Source organism: Chenopodium album, chromosome 16 (assembly GCF_948465745.1).
Source record: "Chenopodium album chromosome 16, dcCheAlbu1.1, whole genome shotgun sequence".
NCBI classification, from domain to species: domain Eukaryota; kingdom Viridiplantae; phylum Streptophyta; class Magnoliopsida; order Caryophyllales; family Amaranthaceae; genus Chenopodium; species Chenopodium album.
This window is the reverse complement of record NC_137849.1, coordinates 36,398,278-36,417,748: the sequence shown is the minus strand read 5'-3', so window position 1 is coordinate 36,417,748 and position 19,471 is coordinate 36,398,278. Positions and strand designations below refer to the sequence as shown.

General features: G+C 36.2%; 2 protein-coding genes across 2 annotated transcripts; one reads left to right on the top strand and one right to left on the bottom strand.

Annotated features, from left to right (window-relative positions):
* Window positions 1-5,215: 5,215 nt before the first annotated feature.
* LOC145585193 (protein WHAT'S THIS FACTOR 1 homolog, chloroplastic-like) lies at window positions 5,216-8,436 on the top strand. The gene is made up of 2 exons (XM_081641923.1): window positions 5,216-5,343; window positions 6,591-8,436. Exon 2 carries the CDS (start codon window positions 6,620-6,622, stop codon window positions 7,868-7,870), a length of 1,251 nt encoding a protein of 416 aa, XP_081498049.1. The 5' UTR covers window positions 5,216-5,343; window positions 6,591-6,619; the 3' UTR covers window positions 7,871-8,436.
* A 9,666-nt stretch (window positions 8,437-18,102) lies between these two features.
* Window positions 18,103-18,711, bottom strand: LOC145585192 (histone H3.2). Its single transcript, XM_081641922.1, has one exon. It carries the CDS (start codon window positions 18,663-18,665, stop codon window positions 18,255-18,257), a length of 411 nt encoding a protein of 136 aa, XP_081498048.1. The 5' UTR covers window positions 18,666-18,711; the 3' UTR covers window positions 18,103-18,254.
* Between the last annotated feature and the right edge of the window lie 760 nt (window positions 18,712-19,471).

Genomic DNA, 19,471 nt, shown 5'->3' with positions numbered 1-19,471 from the left:
AAGTCGTGCGAATGTGAAAGTGTTGCCTATCAATGCGAGGAATGACTTAACATATTTCGAGTAGAATATTAGGTTGAGTGGATGTCTTTTTAAACACACGAGTCTGAGTTGGGAGGGCATTGTTCACATATAAAGGGGTTGGGATGGAGAACGATCGAGTACATCTTTTACTCGCCACATAAATAAGAGTCGAGTGTGTGAGCACTAGTCTTGAATTCTATATGCTCTTGTGGTTTGCTTTATTTGACAATTGTTAGGGAGGATGAGTGATTGGATGGATGAGATTGGTTGATGTTGAAGCATGTTTGTTAGATTTGCCTTGAATTGGTTGTTCTTGATTTTGATTATTTTGGGGTGAGGCATGTTTTATTTGTTCATTGATGAGCTCTTTGATTTGGGACAAGCAAAGGTTTGGCTTAGGGGAGTTTGATATGTCTATTTTATATAGTGATTTACCCCCGTCCCTTGGTCATAATTAGGAGTATTTTTGGCTCTTTAGAGCCACTTTTATTACTAATTTGTGTTTTCTAGTGTTTTCGGAGTTTTGGTTATGTTATGTAGGAAATTGCATATTTGGAGCTTTTTCCCAAGATTTATTAGAGCCACTACGAGCACTGGAAGCTATTGACCATTTTTCGTAGCCCAAGGCCGGTTGGAGTCATCAAACCGGTGATTAAGGGCTCAACATATGAGAAGCCAAGGCAATGGACCGAGTATTCAAGCCCCAAAGAGGAAACCCGAATTGGTCTTAAAATTGAAGCCCAATCAAGGTCCAAAGGTGGTGCCCAAGTGGCCTTGCCCGGTCAGGCATCCTCGCCTTGAGGCACGCCCGACCAGGCGGGGCGGAAGAAGGAACAAGCAGCCCTTCGCCCGAGCTCGCGCCCGACCGGGCGCAAGAGAAGCCTTCCTGATGAAAAAGGCGGGCCCGGCAGGGCGGTGCTTCACCTGACCGGGCACGAGTCTTGAAGCTTAATTCCGGCGATTTTACTTAGTTTCTAATTAGGATTTTTAGAAGCTTTGTATAAATACGTTTTTAGTTGTTTGATACAATTATCTCTTCTTTTAGCTAATTCTCTCTCTTACTTAGTTTTAAGCTTAGACTTCTCTCTTGTTTCTCTCTCTACAACTCTTGGTTTAATTCAATTCATTATTTTTGTTAACTTTGGTAACGATTTCTTCTCTTTTATTTTCAGTGATTTAATTTCTTTAATTCATCATGTCTTGTTTAATTGCTTTGATTAGTTTTGATTTAATTATGTATGAGTAGTTTTATTTCTAGGGTTGGTGGGGATCCATAAATAATATGAAGGGGTGATTTATTATTGTTGATTGTCAATGCTTGATTAATTTCCTATTGATTGATTTAATGTTATGCAATTAGATTAGGCCTGGTTTAATTGTATGAGTTATGCAATATTGATTCGAGATTCGAGAGATGAGAATTGATGTTTAGGCTTAGTTTCAATAGCAGGTTAATTTATAAATGATTAAGTCAAGATTCGAGATATGTGATTTAATACCGGTAGATTAATTCTGTGATTGTAATACGTAGCGAAAGCCCTTTATGATATGGATTTTAATGGATATAACCTTCAATCGCAGTTGAAAGGTTTGGAATCTTGAGTCTCGGTCAAGAAACACTAAGCAACACGAGCTTTAAACCTAAAGTAGGCCAAGAATACACAAGCACAAACTTACGTAAAACTTTATAAATTTCAAATCAAGCAATCATCCTTTTCGTTAAACACCATCACGTATTTAATTAGCCTAAAAATCGTGTAAAACAAATTCTAATCTAACTAGGAAACTAACACTAACTTGTAAAGATAATATTTTGCAAATATGATCTTTAAAGTTAAGCTTAGCTTCTACTAACCGAATTAAACTAACAAAAATATCCTAATAAATTCGGTACCTAATGATAAAATAAAAAATAACAATAAAAATAATTATAATAACAATATTGATGCCTTGGAACCGCATCATACTCCCCCTCTCGAAAAAAACTTGTCCCAAGTTTTAGCAAATCATGAACCCAAGATATCATCCAAATTAATCGAACATGAACTAAAAGAATATGTCTCCATCCAACCATGCCATGCTTATAACTTACACCATTGAATGCACCACAAACTTCAATTGAATGCTCCAAAATTGTAATTGATGACACACCTTTTTCAATGCAATCAATATAGTGGAAATAATACGTGAAAATATTTGTATCCCAATTATCACCGTAAAAGGAAGTTATAGAAATTTGACTTTTTGCTACGAACTTAGATACCACAAATGTAACCTCCTTGTCAACGAAACTAGACAAATATACACTTTTGTGCTCCTTAATTTCTTTTTCTTCTACTAGTTGTTCATGAGATTGCTCTAAAATTGGATTTGTAAGATTATCACTCGGTAAAGATACAATCTTTTCCTCGTATATAGCCTCAACAATAGGTTGCTCTACTTTCTCTTTCTCATAAGACATATCTTGTACACCACATCTCACGTCACGCATTTGAAAACGAGCATCAATTCTATCCAAACATTCATTCATTTTCTTGATTTCCATCATAAATGCTTCAAACAAACAGCAGCCACACCAATTTGATATGGATTTTAATGGATATAACCTTCAATCGCAGTTGAAAGGTTTGGAATCTTGAGTCTCCGTCAAGAAACGCTAAGCAACACGAGCTTTAAACCTAAACTAGGCCAAGAATACACAAGCACAAGCTTGCGTAAAAATTTATAAATTTCAAATCAATCAATCATCCTTTTCGTTAAACACCATCATGTATTTATAAGCTAAATAATTAGCCTAAAAATCGTGTAAAACAAATTCTAACCTAACTAGGAAACTAACACTAACTTGTAAAGATAATATTTTGCAAATATGATCTTTAAAGTTAAGCTTATCTTCTACTAACCGAATTAAACTAACAAAAATATCCTAATAAATTCGGTACCTAATAATAATATAAAAAATAATAATAAAAATAATTATAATAATAATATTGATGCCTTGGAACCGCATCACTTTATGATCTGAGTAATTGATGATTGATTGTTATGTTTTACCCTGGAATATTATTTATTGGTGAACCTATACCCTAGGCCTTTTATTTATTGTTTCTCCCTATTCTTAATCTTCGTAGTTTAGTTCCATTTTAATAATAACAATTTGGTTACTAAAGTTTAGGTTGCTTTAATTAATTAGGAATAAATTAACTTGTTTCCCTGTGGTTCGACCCTTCTTCCCTATCTGCATAGTTAGAGGACTTAGGAATTATTTTTTATTAGGTGGTACGACTTGAGCCTGTCAGTTCGCATACTCGGTAATTATTTAAGTGTATAGAAACATGCTAGGCTTTGTGTAATTAATTCCATGGTAGTATCATGATAGGTATGGAATGGAATTGGTGATTGGATTGATGTTGGTGATTGATTTATGATGTATGAATTATTTATGATGGATTGATGTTTGGAATTATTTATGTTGAATATGAACTATACTTTTGTTATTGGCATGATTGAGAGCGTGTTTGATTAAACTAAATATTTAATTTGGTTTGGGATATAAAAAGGGAAGTTTATTGTGGTTCATATAATTTTTATTGATGCTTTAACCACGAGGATTGAGCATTCAAGTGTCTTAGAACACAGGAATTAAATATATTGCGATGCCTATGTGCACTTAAGGTGTTATAAACACCGAGGGGTAGGATTTGTAGTGCTTTATGCACTTAAGGTGTTATTTAACATTGAGGTAGTTTAATAAGGGTTCAACATAAAATTTATGTGGTCACTAATTGTTCAAGAATTAAATAAGTAACATAAAGTGAAAGAGTTTACGCACCAAAACTCTTGGAACGTATATACATTGAGTATGAACATATGGAGGGAGTTATGAGATTTTATATTTAACCATAGCTTCTACTTGGAGTACAAGACACTATATTTTCCTTTTTATTATTAAGCACAGGACGCCTGTCACTTCATGTGACATTTGCTTACCCGGTTAGCTCCTGGTGTAGTTTACCCCAATTCTTTGGGGCAGGGATTTGGTGGGAAACACGTTCGATGCGTAATCAAATTAAATAAGCAATTTATTTATCTATTTATTCGTTGGTTGTGCTGTGTGCTTGTAAACAGGTGCAACAAGGTAAGTTGTATGTTGATAGGATTAAAGCATGTTAATGTACACTGTTTACGCTAATATACTCAGCATTGATGATTGTGTGTTGTATGTTTGTTTAGCCTTGTCTTTATCTTGGCCCTATGACGACCCATTTCTAATGGCGAGTAGTGGGGACGAAGTAAAGAGAAGATTTTCAGGTGTTGAAGCATATTCATGATGGGCATGAATGAAAAGCGAATCATGTTTAGTTTCCATAAGAATATGACGTGGTTTATTGCTTTGATTATTATATATTTTGCTTGTGAGACTAACACAAAGGTTTTAAATATTTATTTCAATATTATTAAGGACCTAAAATGGTTCCAAGTTGTAGGTTGGCTTTGTTTGACTTTGGATTGACTTTACTTTCGTTTGGTTTGACTTTTTAAGTTGACTTGTTTTGAATGGTTTTAATTTTTAAAGATAGTCTTCCGCTGTTTGTCTTTGATAATTGCCTTAACCGTTTTCACGATGGCGGTAATGTCTTAGAATTTCCAATTTCGAATTTAAAAAGAGCAAAACAAGTATTTTAAAGGAAATGAATTTCTAGGGTGTTACAGATTCCAACTCCCCTTTCCTTACCCATTGAATTTCGACCACCTTGCGCCTTCTCCGTCAAATTCGACCACCTTGTTGCCTTGTCCGTCTAATTCCGACCACCCCCTTGGTGGTCCGAGAGTGGCAGGAAGCGGCTGGGGCTTAAGGAAGGGAGGTTGGTGGTGGTGGTCGATGCTGAGGCTGAGGGAGGGTTGGGAATTTATTTATTTTTTTTTCATTTACTTTTTAACTAATCAAGTTACGACATGTGCACAAGTAATCCCAAGTCACCAAGATTTACCTCTTCAACCGATTTCAAGTTACTTGGAGGTGATAAAAATTAATAGGGTATAAAGTTGAGAGTGATAGAAAATAAATAAAAGTTGAGATTAATAACATCGGACGGAGCAAAGTTGGGATTAATGGGGACAATTTTCCCAAAATAAAATAAAACTACTTGAAAAGTCCCTCACAATTGCAAACCTTAACTAGTCTCTATTACTCTATACCCTCTACTCAACACTCTACTATGGCAGTCTCCACCGTAAGCCACCATCACCGTTCACCGGCCACTATTTCTCACTCTCTGTCCTGCGAACAATCTCTCTGTCTTCATCTCTAATTTTTTTCAGGTACAATCTTTCTCAAATTATTTACTTAACTCAAATTATTTCTCACTCTTTTCAATTTGTTTGTTGCAATTATTGTTATGTTTGTTGCAATTGTTGATTAAAATTTCCAAAATTCATTTCCCAATTCAATTTTATTGAATATTACTTACCACTTACCTGTAAAAATTAGGGAAAATAATTTACATCCAAAGTGAAAATCACAAATTTTAGAGATTCATTTGTGTCTTCTCCATTTCCTGAACATGACCCAAGAAATCTAATAAGATAAATCAATGATTTTTTTTGTTGTAATTTAGTCAATTGTTATTATTAGTATAATTGTTGTTGAGTATAATCTGCTATGACATAAGTTTAAGCAACAGACAAATTCGAGTATTTAGGTACTGATATTAGGATTTCCCTTGCTTTTTCTTGGGTTTGTTTGTATTTGATAAATTAGTCATTAGAATGTAAATTACTTATAATTTTGATCCTTTATTTAATTGTAGTATCGATTCCAATTTCTTAACATAATCCAAGAAATCTAATTAGGGTGAGTCCATATTATACCTGTTGCTTTAACCTTTCCATTCACTGATCGGGTATCGGATTTTGTAGAAGTGTGTTAATAATGGTCTTCATTCATGTTAGGTTAGAGTTGCCTGCTATGTCTTGCAGTTTTTTCTTTTATTAATAGACTTTTTGCCTCCTGAATTCTGCTGCAATTGACTTTCTTTCCGAGTTTAGTTGATTATAAAATGAAAATCTGCCAAAAATCCGTTGGTTTGATTGCATTATGAGCTGTTTTACTTTTGTGTAATGTTTACAGTCAGTGATTGAGCTGAAAATATAATTAGGAGCTGCTTTTTGTCTTAATTTTTTGTCCAATACAGTAAGAAAATTGTGAAAGGAACTTAGAGGAATTGTTGTATTATGTCACAAAACCATAACTTTGTGAAATTTTAAGTATTTTCTTCAGAAAAATGTTCATATAGAGCTGTCTGAAATTTACATGGATGATCTTTTTATCCTCTCAGCATTCTGGACATGTCTTGAATCTGAAGTTCATGCCTTTTGCCTAAGGCAGAACCTACCATAGTTTCAGTTCTATCAATCGCGCATTCGCAGTATCCCTGCCATTTTTTTCTTACTATCAGTCACATTGGCTTATAACATATGCTGCTAAAATTTTTCATAAAATCTTTGCATTTTGATTGTTCTCTTGGCATTTATCAAGATATTGATACTCTTTTCTTTTTTTTTCACAGGGTTTTTTTTTTAACAAAACCTGCTCAACATGAAAATCATTAGGTTCTCTCAAAACCTGAAGTTTACAAACAAGAGTTCTAAGCCATCTTTTTCGATTTTCATTAGAGATTTTTCTCTTTGGTCAATGAAGAAAGACCCAGATCTTGAATCAGCTCTAACCCATAACTGTCGTTGGATTGTGAATAACCAAATTAAGAACATAATCCTGAGATACCCTAATCACGTGGCACCTGTTAATTTCATCCAGAAAAAGTTCAAGACCCTTGATCTTCAAGGCAAAGCTCTCAATTGGCTAAACAAGTATCCATGTTGCTTTGAGGTCTTTCGAGAAAACGACGAGCTCTATTGTCAACTAACCAAAAGGATGATGTGCCTAGTAGAGGAGGAAGAGGCCATCAAAGAAGAGCAGGAGCCTGTATTTGCTGAGCGGTTGGCGAAAATCTTGATGATGAGCTCAAACCAAAGGCTTAATGTGGTAAAGCTTGATGAATTGAAGCGAAATTACGGTTTTCCTGATGATTATCTGATTAGAATAGTTCCAAAATATTCAGAAATGTTTCGGCTTATTAATTATAGTGGGAGGAAAAGTTCAATGGAGGTCGAGCTTGTGTCATGGAACCCTGAGTTGCCGATTTCGTGCATTGAAATGTCAGCTAGCAAGCAGAATTTAGAGCCTCGCTTTTCGTGTTCACTGCCTTCGACATGGATTAAATCATGGGAGAGGTTTAATGAGTTCAATTCAACGCCATATATATCACCTTACACAAATCCAAGCAGCTTGGTTGAAGGATCAAAGGAGCATGAGAAAAGGACAGTGGCCTTGGTACATGAATTACTATCACTAACTCTTTGGAAGAAAATGTCTGTCATAAAGCTAGGCCATTTCAAGAGAGAGTTTGCTTTGCCAGAGAAGTTAAATGTTTTGCTGTTAAAACATCCTGGCATATTCTATGTAACAAACAAGTATAAGACCTACACGGTTCTCCTCCGAGAGGGATATAATGCCTCAAAGCTGATTGACAAGGATCCACTAGTTGTGGTGAAGGATAAATTTGGGGAATTAATGCAAGAGGGGCTGCATGAGTACAATCAGCGAGGGCGTTTATTGAATCTAGAGAAGAGGAAGAAGAAAGGTACAATAATGCCTAAAGTAGAGAAAAGGAAGGACAAGAATGTGGAGATATCTGAAGAAGAAGATCCAGTAGGTCAGGCTGGATGTCTATTTGATCCTGAGGAAAGGAAAAGGTTTTACAAGATACTATTTGAGGACGATTCCTGAGAAAATGAGAATATGTGGTGTTCATTAATTGGGCACTAAATAAACGGACAAGGAATCTAGCTGCTGTTTTCTTATATCAGGAATAGTAACATGGAATGAGCTTAGAAGTTCTCAACCAATCTAACAAAACAAAGCAATAGGATTCCAAGATCTGAAGCTCATGCAATAATATGACCCTTGATTCTGACATAGCATCCAATACTGTAAAACCTCTATGCTATTCTGGTTGTGAAATAAAAACTCAAGTGCCATATTTGAGTAATTCACCTTTTGTTGAGATTTAAGGTGATGAAATCTTCATAAAAGCTGGAATGCTGTAAATACAAGGGAAATCACAGGGTTTTTTTTCTCCTTTTTTCCCTTTTATCTTGGTTTGGTCTTCCTTTCTGCGTACTCTGCTGTAGGATTCTTTGTGACAGCAATGGCTGAACGATATACTTATATGTAAAAGATTTGCATTTTCTTATTAAATTGGTGGGTAGTTTCTTATCTGAACTCTTCTATCTTGTGCTCTTATTACTTTTATTATTAGGCATGTTGTTTTCTTTTGATTTTGGATCTCATTATTACCCTCTAATTGAGTGTAAAGTGAACAAGAACACTATATAATTTCAGTGGATTATAGTGAAATACTTGATTGCCATTAAGAATTCCTGTACTGGTTGAAAACTTTGTACAAATGATATATTTTGCCAATTTTGGTGCACTCTTTTTCAAAAATGTTGTATGAGATATAATCATTCCAAGCCTTTTTTCTGATTGTGATCTCACTAATTTTCTGATTATGTCTTACACAAATATAACTGTTATATGTAGAAGTCATTGTTATTTTTAATCCTGAAGGTATTAGTGACAGAACAACAAACAGGAATGTTTGTAGCTGTTTTGGTTCTTAAGTCTGTATTTATATAATATTTCTGTTTCTCTTCCTGCTTAGTTCTTTTTAATTATATTTCAATTTATGCTGAGCATCCATCTGTAATGCATTATGCGCGCGGACAGTCATACTCATACTGTACTGTGGTTTTCAACATTGTGGAATATTGACATCTGAATTGCCTAAAGGTAGTGATCTAATATTAACAATTATGGAATGTTGAGGTTTTATTTTTTGTAGAGTAATTGCTAATGCAGCCATTATAAATTAAAAGAGCTTTGCAACATATAAAAGATACAGCTTTCAGTTTAGATCACAACTTCATCCTCGATCTCATAGAAGATGGATAAGAGGCTCTGAAAATAGTTACTTATTATTAAACCTCTGGGAGTGACCTGAATTCCGTTACAAAGTGGACCTATTTGAAATGGGTGGAAGCTCTCTTGTAAAGCACAAATTGTTTGCTGTAAAAACAATTTTCTGCCCATTTTTATGCAAATTGGAGAATTGTGTTGATGAAGCTCAAAAGGATGCAGAGAGTGCCAAAATATCTGAAGTGGAATGTCAAGTTGGTAAGATGCTATCTGAAGTTTTTCTACAATAGAAGTCTTGTTCTTGATTTGTTTTTGTTGCTGATAATTATGTTTGTTTAAGTAGTTTGCATTGGACAACTTGACCGGTTGACCCTAAATCAAGTATTTAATGTCTCAGTTCGTCTGAGAGTCTGACTTTGAGACATCAATCTATGAAAATTACCCTGGTTTTCCAACTTCCCAGTTGCCACTATTCGTCTCCCTCTGGAAATTTGATGTTGCATGAAACACTTGGTGAAATTGTGATAGCAAACCGCCCCCCACCCCCCCTCCAAAGGTATACATAAGATGTAGGATGAATATTTGTATTAAGCATTGTGATAGCAAATATTGGTGAAATTGGAGTTTGGTATCATGTTAGCAAACATTTTTTTCTTTGGGGTTTTCTCTTTATATTTTTATATGATTTTGCACTGCAGGATCTTAATAAAGAACAGTAGTGCTATGAGAGGAGCAGCAGTGCTGAGAGAGACTAAAGGTGACTTAAAATAAGGGTTTACACTGAATTTTGCAGATTTTGAACCCTTATATGAACTAAAATCGCTAGTTAGTCACCTTATTTTTAATATAAGGGAGCCTATTGATTAGGAATTGTCATTTAGTCCTTCAGCTGGGGTGCTCAGATTTTACACTGAAATTGTTATATTGTGGTGGTTTTTTTAATTCAAACACAGGTCAACTTTGGTAACTAGATATTGATTATTGGCTCCTGAAGAACTTTGATTTCCTGCAATTTGGAAATACTTTTTCTGTTTCTTGTCATGGAAATCTCCATGCCCTTACAAGTCTCTCATCACTTTTAGTACTAGTATTTTCTAATAAAAAAATCACTTTAACATGTCAAAATGCTATGATCAGAATCGAACACAAGAAGAGACCAAAACTGGTCTGAATCAATCAGCAATCAACTGCTTACTATTATGCAGGACCAGAACCAAGAGAATTTGTTGGCATAATTATCAGAAACAGAATGATGAACTGTCCAAATACTTATCTAGAGACCTCCAGGCTTGTAAACTTTCACTTTCATATATTTGTGTATTGGAATAATAATTTAAATCTATCATTCTGATATCTCCTGGTGTTATCTAAATTTTGCGGTCTATTTTAACTTACAATTGACTGAGTTTTTCTAACTTCTTGAACAGGAAATTATCTACAACTGTAAGACCTTACATCAAAAGAATATGCCCCTTGTCATTCATTCTTCCACCAAAGGTTCTCATCGTATTCTTCATCTATACAATGTAGCATGTGAAGAACGTATTTGGAAATTTCTTGAATATGCAACTTATGCTGTAAATGCCTGGTACTCTGGTGTTAATTCTCATCACAAAAGCCGCTTATGACGAGTTGCTTTTATAATTTCTCTTGGTTTACGGTGTGACCCTTTGTTTCTTATGTATGGGACCTAAGAGCGATATGAAGCATCAAGCACTGATATCTGGGTTTATTCCTTTTAACCAAATGTGAATTGCACTATGTTCAAGGACGGAGTAGTTTTTTAATATTATTTCTCTGCAATGCTAGTTTACTTGTTCATTATCTCCTCCAACTGCAAATTTTCTTGTTGCTAGTTACCATGAAGTATGACTCTAGACATTGCACAAAGTTAAAAATTACACCCCCCGCTGGTTTGCAGGATTACAATGTCAAGCACACCATTTGCTGTAATCTCCCATCAATACTCAGCTAGCATCCTGATTCTGCTCTGTTATCCTCTGAATTTAGGGAAGCTGAGCCCTCAAGTATATTAACCGTCACATCTTGCTCCAAAGATAGAATTGGGAAAGTGGACCACTGTTTAAGCAGATCAAAGTGCTCCCTCAAATCGATGTGGGAATTTTTACCATAATCCGAAACAAAGAAGAGCTTCCACAGTAATGTAGCAGGATTTTATCAGATTTCAAAGAATTTGTTTTTCAAGTACTGGCAAAGAAACTTTCTGTCATTGTGCTAATATGCCAGCCATCTTTGAGTAGCTAGTACCTTAAAATCAGTTGAAGCTTGTACCTTAAGATTTCTAATGTGTGCTCCATTTCTGATTGAGAGGATGCTTGCTTGCAGGATAGAGAACAGAAAATTACTATTTACTTAGACCATGAGATTGATGGCTATCTTTGCTTGATAGTTGAAAAGGAATCAGGTATTTCACAAACTGATTAAGGCATGCTTCATTACCAGTTACTCACTAAGCTAACTGTTCTCTGTCACAAAATGCAGATAATCGTTTTATGGTGGACTTGGAGGAAGACTCTGCACATCTCCTTAAAGAAGTTGAAGGATCCTCCTAAAGGAGCCATCAAATGAGGTTATTGAAGAGGTAGTCACAACTTACAAATGAGAAAGTGATCGATAGTAGTGTGATCGAGAAAGAGCCAAAGAAACTAAATGCACCACCACTTGCTCCATATGTGCCACTAGTTCCCTTTCCACAGAGATTGACTCAAGCCAAGTTAGAGAAGAAGTACAGGAAATATCTTGATATATTGAAGAAGCTTCACATATATATCTTGTTCCTTGATGCTATATCTGAGATGCCTTCTTATGCTAAGTTTTTGAAGGATATGGTCTTAGAAGGAAAAAAAAAAAAAAAAAAAAAAAAAAAAAAAAAAAAGGTCGACACTTCAGGTCTTGGAAGAGATACGTCCATGACATATCAAAATTCAGAACACCAGAAGCTACTGTCAAAAAAATTCGTGTAGTGCCTATGGCGATTGGCGGGCATGTCCCAGCAGGTAGGCACGTCCGTGCCTCGTCAGTTTTGAGCATGCCCTTTTCTTCTTATGTCTGTGTTTTTCCTTCACAACCCCCACACTTCCACGAATTTCTCTCTCTTCTTTGCTCTCTCCTCTACTTCATGCTCTCCTCTCTCCTCTCTATACTACCAGACCCTCAACACCCTAAATTTCATCACAATCTCTTTCCATTTCCATTATTTTCCATCACTACTACACCAATTTCCTACGAAATTCTCACCATAAATTCACTCAATTTCTCACAATCTCACCAAAAATTCGAAAATCCTAACTTTCAAACGAATTTGGGGGTTTTCTCATATACTCAATTGGAAGCAATTTTGTGGCTTAATAGACTACAAGAACGGGTCATTTGTGGGTATTTGACACCAATCACAAGTTGGGTATACTCTTTTTACTCTCTTTCTCTCTCTAAAAATTTCATGGCTTACTTTGTGAAATTTCTTGATGAAACTTTTTAGTTTGTGATTCTTTAGGGAATTTCTTAGTTGTGTTGACCTTGTTTGTGTTGATTGTGATTAATTTGGTGAAATTTCAAATGTTCTTTGTAGTCATGGAGTAGCTACTTGAAAGAGTTGACTTTGATTTGGTTTTGCTTCATTCTTAGTCTTTATTCTTGATTGATTGTGATGGAATTTTCGAATCCTTAAAAATTGCGGAAGCAATTTTTGTGAGTTAAGATTGATTGCAATGTTTGTTGGTGGTTGTTCTTGTTGATTGTGGTATTGTGGCAATCCTAGGATAATTCTTGTTATCAACTAGGGTGGTGTAGCTTTGTGGTGCTTGATTGGTTATTGTTTCTTTGGTTACTTCTTGGTGTCTTTGATTGCTTAATTGTTCTTCAAACCCAAGAAGAAACCAAGAAACACTTCCACTGCCAATTATAGAAATCGCCCACCACCTAACAACCCATCCCACCACCTATACAACCCCCTCCTATCGACACTTATGGAATTGATTTTGGGAACAATGAGCAATATATGGCAAAATTCCTTAAGATTCGACAAAGGTCCATTGTCCCTCCTAGATTTATGAATAGAGGCGCCACTATAGCCTTAGGAATTGAAGATAAGATGTTGAGATTATTCACTCGTGCGAGTTGGGCTCCCTTCTTATACAAGCATGCATACACTTACACCAATCTTACTTTCGAGTTCCTCTCCATTTTGACCGTCAATCGTAGGTCAAATGGCTACACCCCTAAGGATATATCATTCAATTGTTTACGTCATACTCTCACGATAAGCCAAGTAAACCAATTCCTAGGATTCCTTTCGCATGGAAAGTTAACTAGACCAAACCGCTTTAGGATAGAGGGGTATTCAGATAGAGCATATTAGAGGGACTTAACTAGACTAGAGTAATATGACCCTAGTTGATCCATAGCCATATGCATTTTTCATCATGCTTTCTGATATATAGTTCGACTCCTCTCTTGTACTTTTTTCGCTAGGAATACACTTGGGGTGTATGCTCTAAGGAGCTATATTTTTTGTGGCATATCGTGGTTAACTCCGCTCGGGATGTCCAGGGAAATAAGGATGTCTCCGAACGAACTTTTAACCCTGTATGTGGTTCATTGATTATTTTGTACAATGTTGCAGACGGTTCTAGGGAGATTGCTATAGGAGGTATGATTACCTTGCTTGTTATTGGTGCCACTAATGATCTTGATCTTTCCGTTTTAGAGCCATAAAAAATGGGTGGTACTATCACCCTTGAATTGTGGAGTTTGAGGACAATGAACTGGAGGTTATGTGTGGCCTGTTGAAGGACATAACTGAGTGTCAACAAAACACGAATGAGATGACGATCGAGCAAGCTAATGCATTCTATACTACTAGAACTGCCCTCAAAATGACGACGTATCATGCCACCCATATCCTGAAATGTAGAGTGCATAGAAGTGAATTGACTTTTCATCTTGCCAAAGTGGTGGCCATGCTGTCATGAGATTTCACTAGGTTTTCATACTCCGTTCTTGTGTCCGCAAAATCCCTCCTTAGGCCATCAAAGTAAGTTTTCATGTGACCAAAGTCAATCCCTATACCTGCAATTTGCTCCTCTAGTGTAAGTGGTTGGTTACCAACTTGCCACCCTTTGAGCACCTTGAAATGGTTGAGCACCTTGAAGTGGTTGGGCACCACCTTGGAGCATGGGGATATATTCCTCCATGTTTTGCTGATTATCCCTTACCGATAATAGACACCTTCAGTAGGTGGGTGTGGGAAAACAAAGTCTGGGGAATGGCCTTTGTCTCCGGTCCTTTAATCTCAAGGAGACCCTTTCTTGGGAGGTTTGCATATGGCACAGGACGTGGGAGATTTGGCCTTCCAACAAGGCACACATAACCGTGGCCGCCTTGTTGTTTCTTGATGAAGTTCATTGTCCACAAACTCTGCAATTTAAGGGTGATAGTACCACCCATTTTATATGGCTCTAAAACTGTAAGATCAAGATCATTAATGGCCTAATAACAAGCAAGGTAATCATCCCCCTATAGCAATCTCCCCATAACCCTTACCAACTTTGTACAAATAATCTATGAACCACGCATCGGGTTAAGAGTCTGTTCGGAGACATCCTCATTTCCTAGGACATCTCAAGCAGAGTTAACCACGATATGCCACAAAAAATATAGCTCCTTAGCAGAGTAGACACCAGAAGTGCTATTCCTAGCGAAAAGAGTACAAGAGAGAAGTCGGACTATATATCCGAGGACATGATGAAAAATGCATGTGGCTTTGGATCGACTAGGGTCATATTGCTCTAGTTTAGTTAAGTCCCTCCAAAATGCTCTATCCAAATACCCTTCTATCCTAAAGCGGTTTGGTCTAGTTAACTTTCCATGTGAAGAGAATCCTAAGATTCGGTTAACTTGGCTAACTGTGAGAGTATGACGTAAACCTAAACAATTGAATGATATATCCTTAGGGGTGTAGCCATTTGACCTATAGTCGACGGTCTGGAGAGGAACTCGAAAGTGAGATTGGTGTAAGTGTATGCATGCTTGTATAAGAAGGGAGCCCAACCTACACGACCGGATAATCTCAACATTTCATCTTCAATTCCTAAGGCTAGAGTGGCACCTCTATTCACAAATCTAGTAGGGACAATGGACCTATGTCGAATCTTAAGGAATTTTGCCATATATTGCTCATTGTTCCCAAAATCAATTCCATAAGTGTCGATAGGAGGGGGTTGTATAGGTGGTGGGATGGGTTGTTGAACGGGTTGTCGTGGTGGTGGGTGATTTCTAAGGTTGGCGGTGGAAGTGTTTCTTGGTTGGTTTCTTCTAGGGTGTGAAGAGGAAGCCATGACTTGGTCTTCAAGTAAAAGCTCTTAATTGGACAAAATCAATAATTGTGTTGCTTTGAGGTATTTTTAGAAAATGATCATAAAGCTAATTTATTTCAGGAGAGTTTGTGTTGCCTGAGAAGTTAATCTTTTGCTGTTCAGACATTCTGGCACCTTCTATATATATTTTAGATAAAAGTTTACAATCTAAATGGTTTTCTTTGAGAGAGCTGTTGTAGCTTAAAATTGATTCACAATGCAATTAAGGATAGATTTGGGGGACTTGCAAGAGTGGTTTTATGAGTTTTTAAATGTGATAACATCTCTTTGTGTGCTCAGGACGTTGTACCCAAATGATCTGGTGGTATCAAATACGATTATGGGTTAATTTAACCCAAGAACAAGATGAAAGGAATGATTGTGCCATGAATAGGAGGAAAGCAAGGAAAGGAATTCTGAAAATTTCTGAATAAGATCAATTTGGTTAGAAATTAGAATGGAGGTCAAATTGAAGGTTTTACCATGTTTTCTTTTATTTGTTTTTTGAGTTTCTAACTGTTATAGATTGGATTGAAGTTGGATTGATCTTTAATTGTTTGAGACAAATAGATAAAGAGTAAGTGAATTAACAAATAAGATAAGCTAGAAAAATACAAGATTTTTACGTGGTTTGGTCAATCTGACATACATCCATGTTTGAAGAGATATAGTTTTCTGTTACTGTGATGGAGAGAACACAGTATGATCAGCAAGAGTAGCAATAAAAATCTCATGGCTTCCATATGGATGGCATGGCTATGTCTTTCTGCAGCATGACCCTGCAAGCCTGCTTCTCTGAAACAAGAATCTTCTGGAAACTTTTCGTGTTATTCCAAACGATACCACCTAGTCATGATGACAAACTCTTCAAAGCTCAGAACATGCTTCAAATAGGTGAACAGCAAAGCACTTCATAACAAGAGTTCTAGCCTTGATTTTGCACTACCATGGCTTTTCATTAATTTCATTTTCATTATTATAGAACATCGGTTGTTACATGCCTTATTAATTTGAAGAATGCTATTAAGTGGTTATTTTATCACTTGATCTGAGGGCCACAATATAGAAGAATGAACCACTTGTCAAATTGGATGGATTACACATTTACACTGGGGTTTTTTTGTTCTGCTTTTTCTCTCTGTATTGTGCATACTACTTTTAAACGTCAAGCCTTATGTTTTCTTTTATTAGTTTCTCAAATATCTTGGAATTGAGCTGTCAGATAAAGCTATATTTCCTGAGCAGATTGTCATTGAGAACTATTCTGTAAGAGTAAGATTGTAAGCTATGGACTTTTGGTCTGTAACTGAGGATTATGTTTTTTCCTTAAATATGATGCATCTATGTTTTACCATAATGCTGCTGTTGTCTGATTAATGTAAAACAAAATCTATTCCTGTTTTTTGAAGCACTGTAGGCAATTTGCAAAAATGTTGAGTTATATTTATTACGATGGTACTTTTCTTTCTTTGAGCCTTATTACATGACCCTAAGATACAGCAGTAGCAGCACCAATGACGAAGGTGACTAATGGCTTAATTAGCTGAAGAGCCTGAACAGATAACGTAGGAGTTGCTGTCATGGACTACTTGCTTAAGTAGCCTGCCATTTTCATGTCTAAGCTTATCTAAAACTCTTTCAACATAGTACAGAGGAGTTAATGTTGCCTAAACAGCTTTCAGACTGCTAGATTATTATGAAGAGCTCCCTTTGCTTTCCAAATGAAGTACTGACCTTGAAAAAACAAACAAGCCTGTGGCAGTAATGCAGTATCAGCTTATTATCAAGAATTGAATTGCCTCATGCCTCTTGAAGAAGTCGGCTAAGATAAGACCAGTTTGGACTCCTGATTATTCTTTATTTTTCTTCTCAGGTCATTCAAGCTGTGTTTGAGTATACATCTGACTTTGTGGATATATGATCCGCAAACGTCTGAATCTATTGGTATCTGTGGCAAGAACATAATTGGCTGTCTGGGGAATTATTTTTAGTAACTACGGAGCTAGCAGAAATGATAATGCACCTTTCAGTGATGTGCTGTGCAAGTATTGGTTGAAAGCTCGGGTGATCTCACAGTAACTTATTCTGAGGCGTCAAAAGTTGCTACCAAAAACAAAAGGTCACCTCAGTCTCATACAAAATATTTCCCTCGGTGAGTTTCATACCTTTGCCTGTGTCAGAAGAAGCTTCCCCCAGTAACACGATAAAAACAGGCAACCACAATCTGCATTTGAGTTTGTCGAGTGATGGAAAAGAGTCAAAGAACTGCATTTCTTTTTCAGATATGGACATTGTATAACCTGTCCAGTGAGAAACTAGCAATTTCTGCTGCATAATGTAAGGTCATAGTCTCTATTCTGTTGCGTCTAGCAAGAAATGAGCTTCATATTTCCAGATTCTTAATATCTCTACAGAAATTAGAATTGTCTGATATATTAAACCGTATAATTTTTCCATATTAACATTATTTCTTGCATTCTTTCCTCCTCACATCCTTTCCCCTTCCTCGTTTTTCTAACAAGAAAAGTCAAAATCTGATATCAATTGAAGATTTCTTCAAGTGAAAAATCAAATATAAAAGTGGTTCATTCTTCTATATAAAATCAACATAATTTTTAAAAATAAAATAGAATGACAAGAGTAATTGAGCAAAAGTAGTATTAAACCATAACAATTAGATTTCCGTAATTCCATTGAACATAAAACAAACATTCAGATTTCTATTTAAATACACAAATCATCACTACTAAACCCTAATTTCCCAAATTCATCCCCAAATTACAAACCCTAATTTAAATCAAAATCAACCAAACTTAATCTCAAGCCCTTTCACCACGAATCCGACGAGCAAGCTGAATATCCTTAGGCATAATAGTAACCCTCTTAGCATGAATAGCGCAAAGGTTAGTATCCTCAAACAAACCAACCAAGTAAGCCTCAGCAGCCTCCTGAAGAGCAGCAACAGCGGAACTTTGGAAGCGAAGATCAGTCTTGAAATCCTGAGCAATTTCTCTTACAAGCCTCTGAAATGGGAGCTTCCTGATGAGAAGCTCAGTGCTCTTCTGGTACTTCCTGATCTCTCGAAGCGCAACGGTTCCGGGGCGGAAGCGATGGGGCTTTTTCACTCCGCCGGTGGCTGGGGCGGACTTGCGAGCAGCCTTGGTGGCTAGCTGCTTCCTTGGGGCTTTTCCGCCAGTTGATTTACGGGCAGTTTGCTTGGTGCGAGCCATTAATGGAGGTTTTTGAGGAGAGAGAAAAATGGAGGGAAAGTTTGATTGTTTGAGTTTGAGATGAAAGAAAATGGTGGGATGAGGGGGTTTATATAGGAAAGAGAAGGCGGGAGTTTGAAATTTTTGAGGATTTTTTTTGTTTTTTTGATTTGTTTGAAAGGTGTTTTGAGGTTGATTTTGAGGCGTTTGATATTAGGGAAATGAGCGGTGAAGATTGGGTTTGTGAGGGAGCACACAGATCGCGATCCGTGTATGACTTTCGTTTTATCCTCTTTTCTAAATGGTGCGGTTTTATCCAAAAAAAAAATGGTGCTCTTTTTAAGGAAGATCATCGAGCAATTGCGGCCACAAAAACTGTTGGTCATCATTTCTTTTTTTTTGAAAGAAAAACTTTTGGTCATCAAAGTAATACGACTACTCTTTTTTCGTTGATGTTAATTACAGTATGTGAAAAATGGATTTATTAAAAATAAATGAATCATAAATACTCCCTTCATTTTATTTTATTTTTTTACATTACTTGGAAATGCACGGAGTTTTAAAAGAGTAATATAACAGTGTTTTAGGAGACTAATATAAATATACTCCCTCCGTCCCCGAAAAAACGACCCATTTGGCCTAATTTTAGTCCCAAAAAGAATGACCTATTTGCATTAAAACACCCACCAATTTGCAACAATATTTGTGCAAAATTAGCTTTCCCATATAAAAAATTGATTTCCCATGTAATTTTATTACTTTCTCTCTCTATTTTTTTACAAACCCCATGTAAATTTATCTTTTCAATATACTTTTACTTCCTTTTA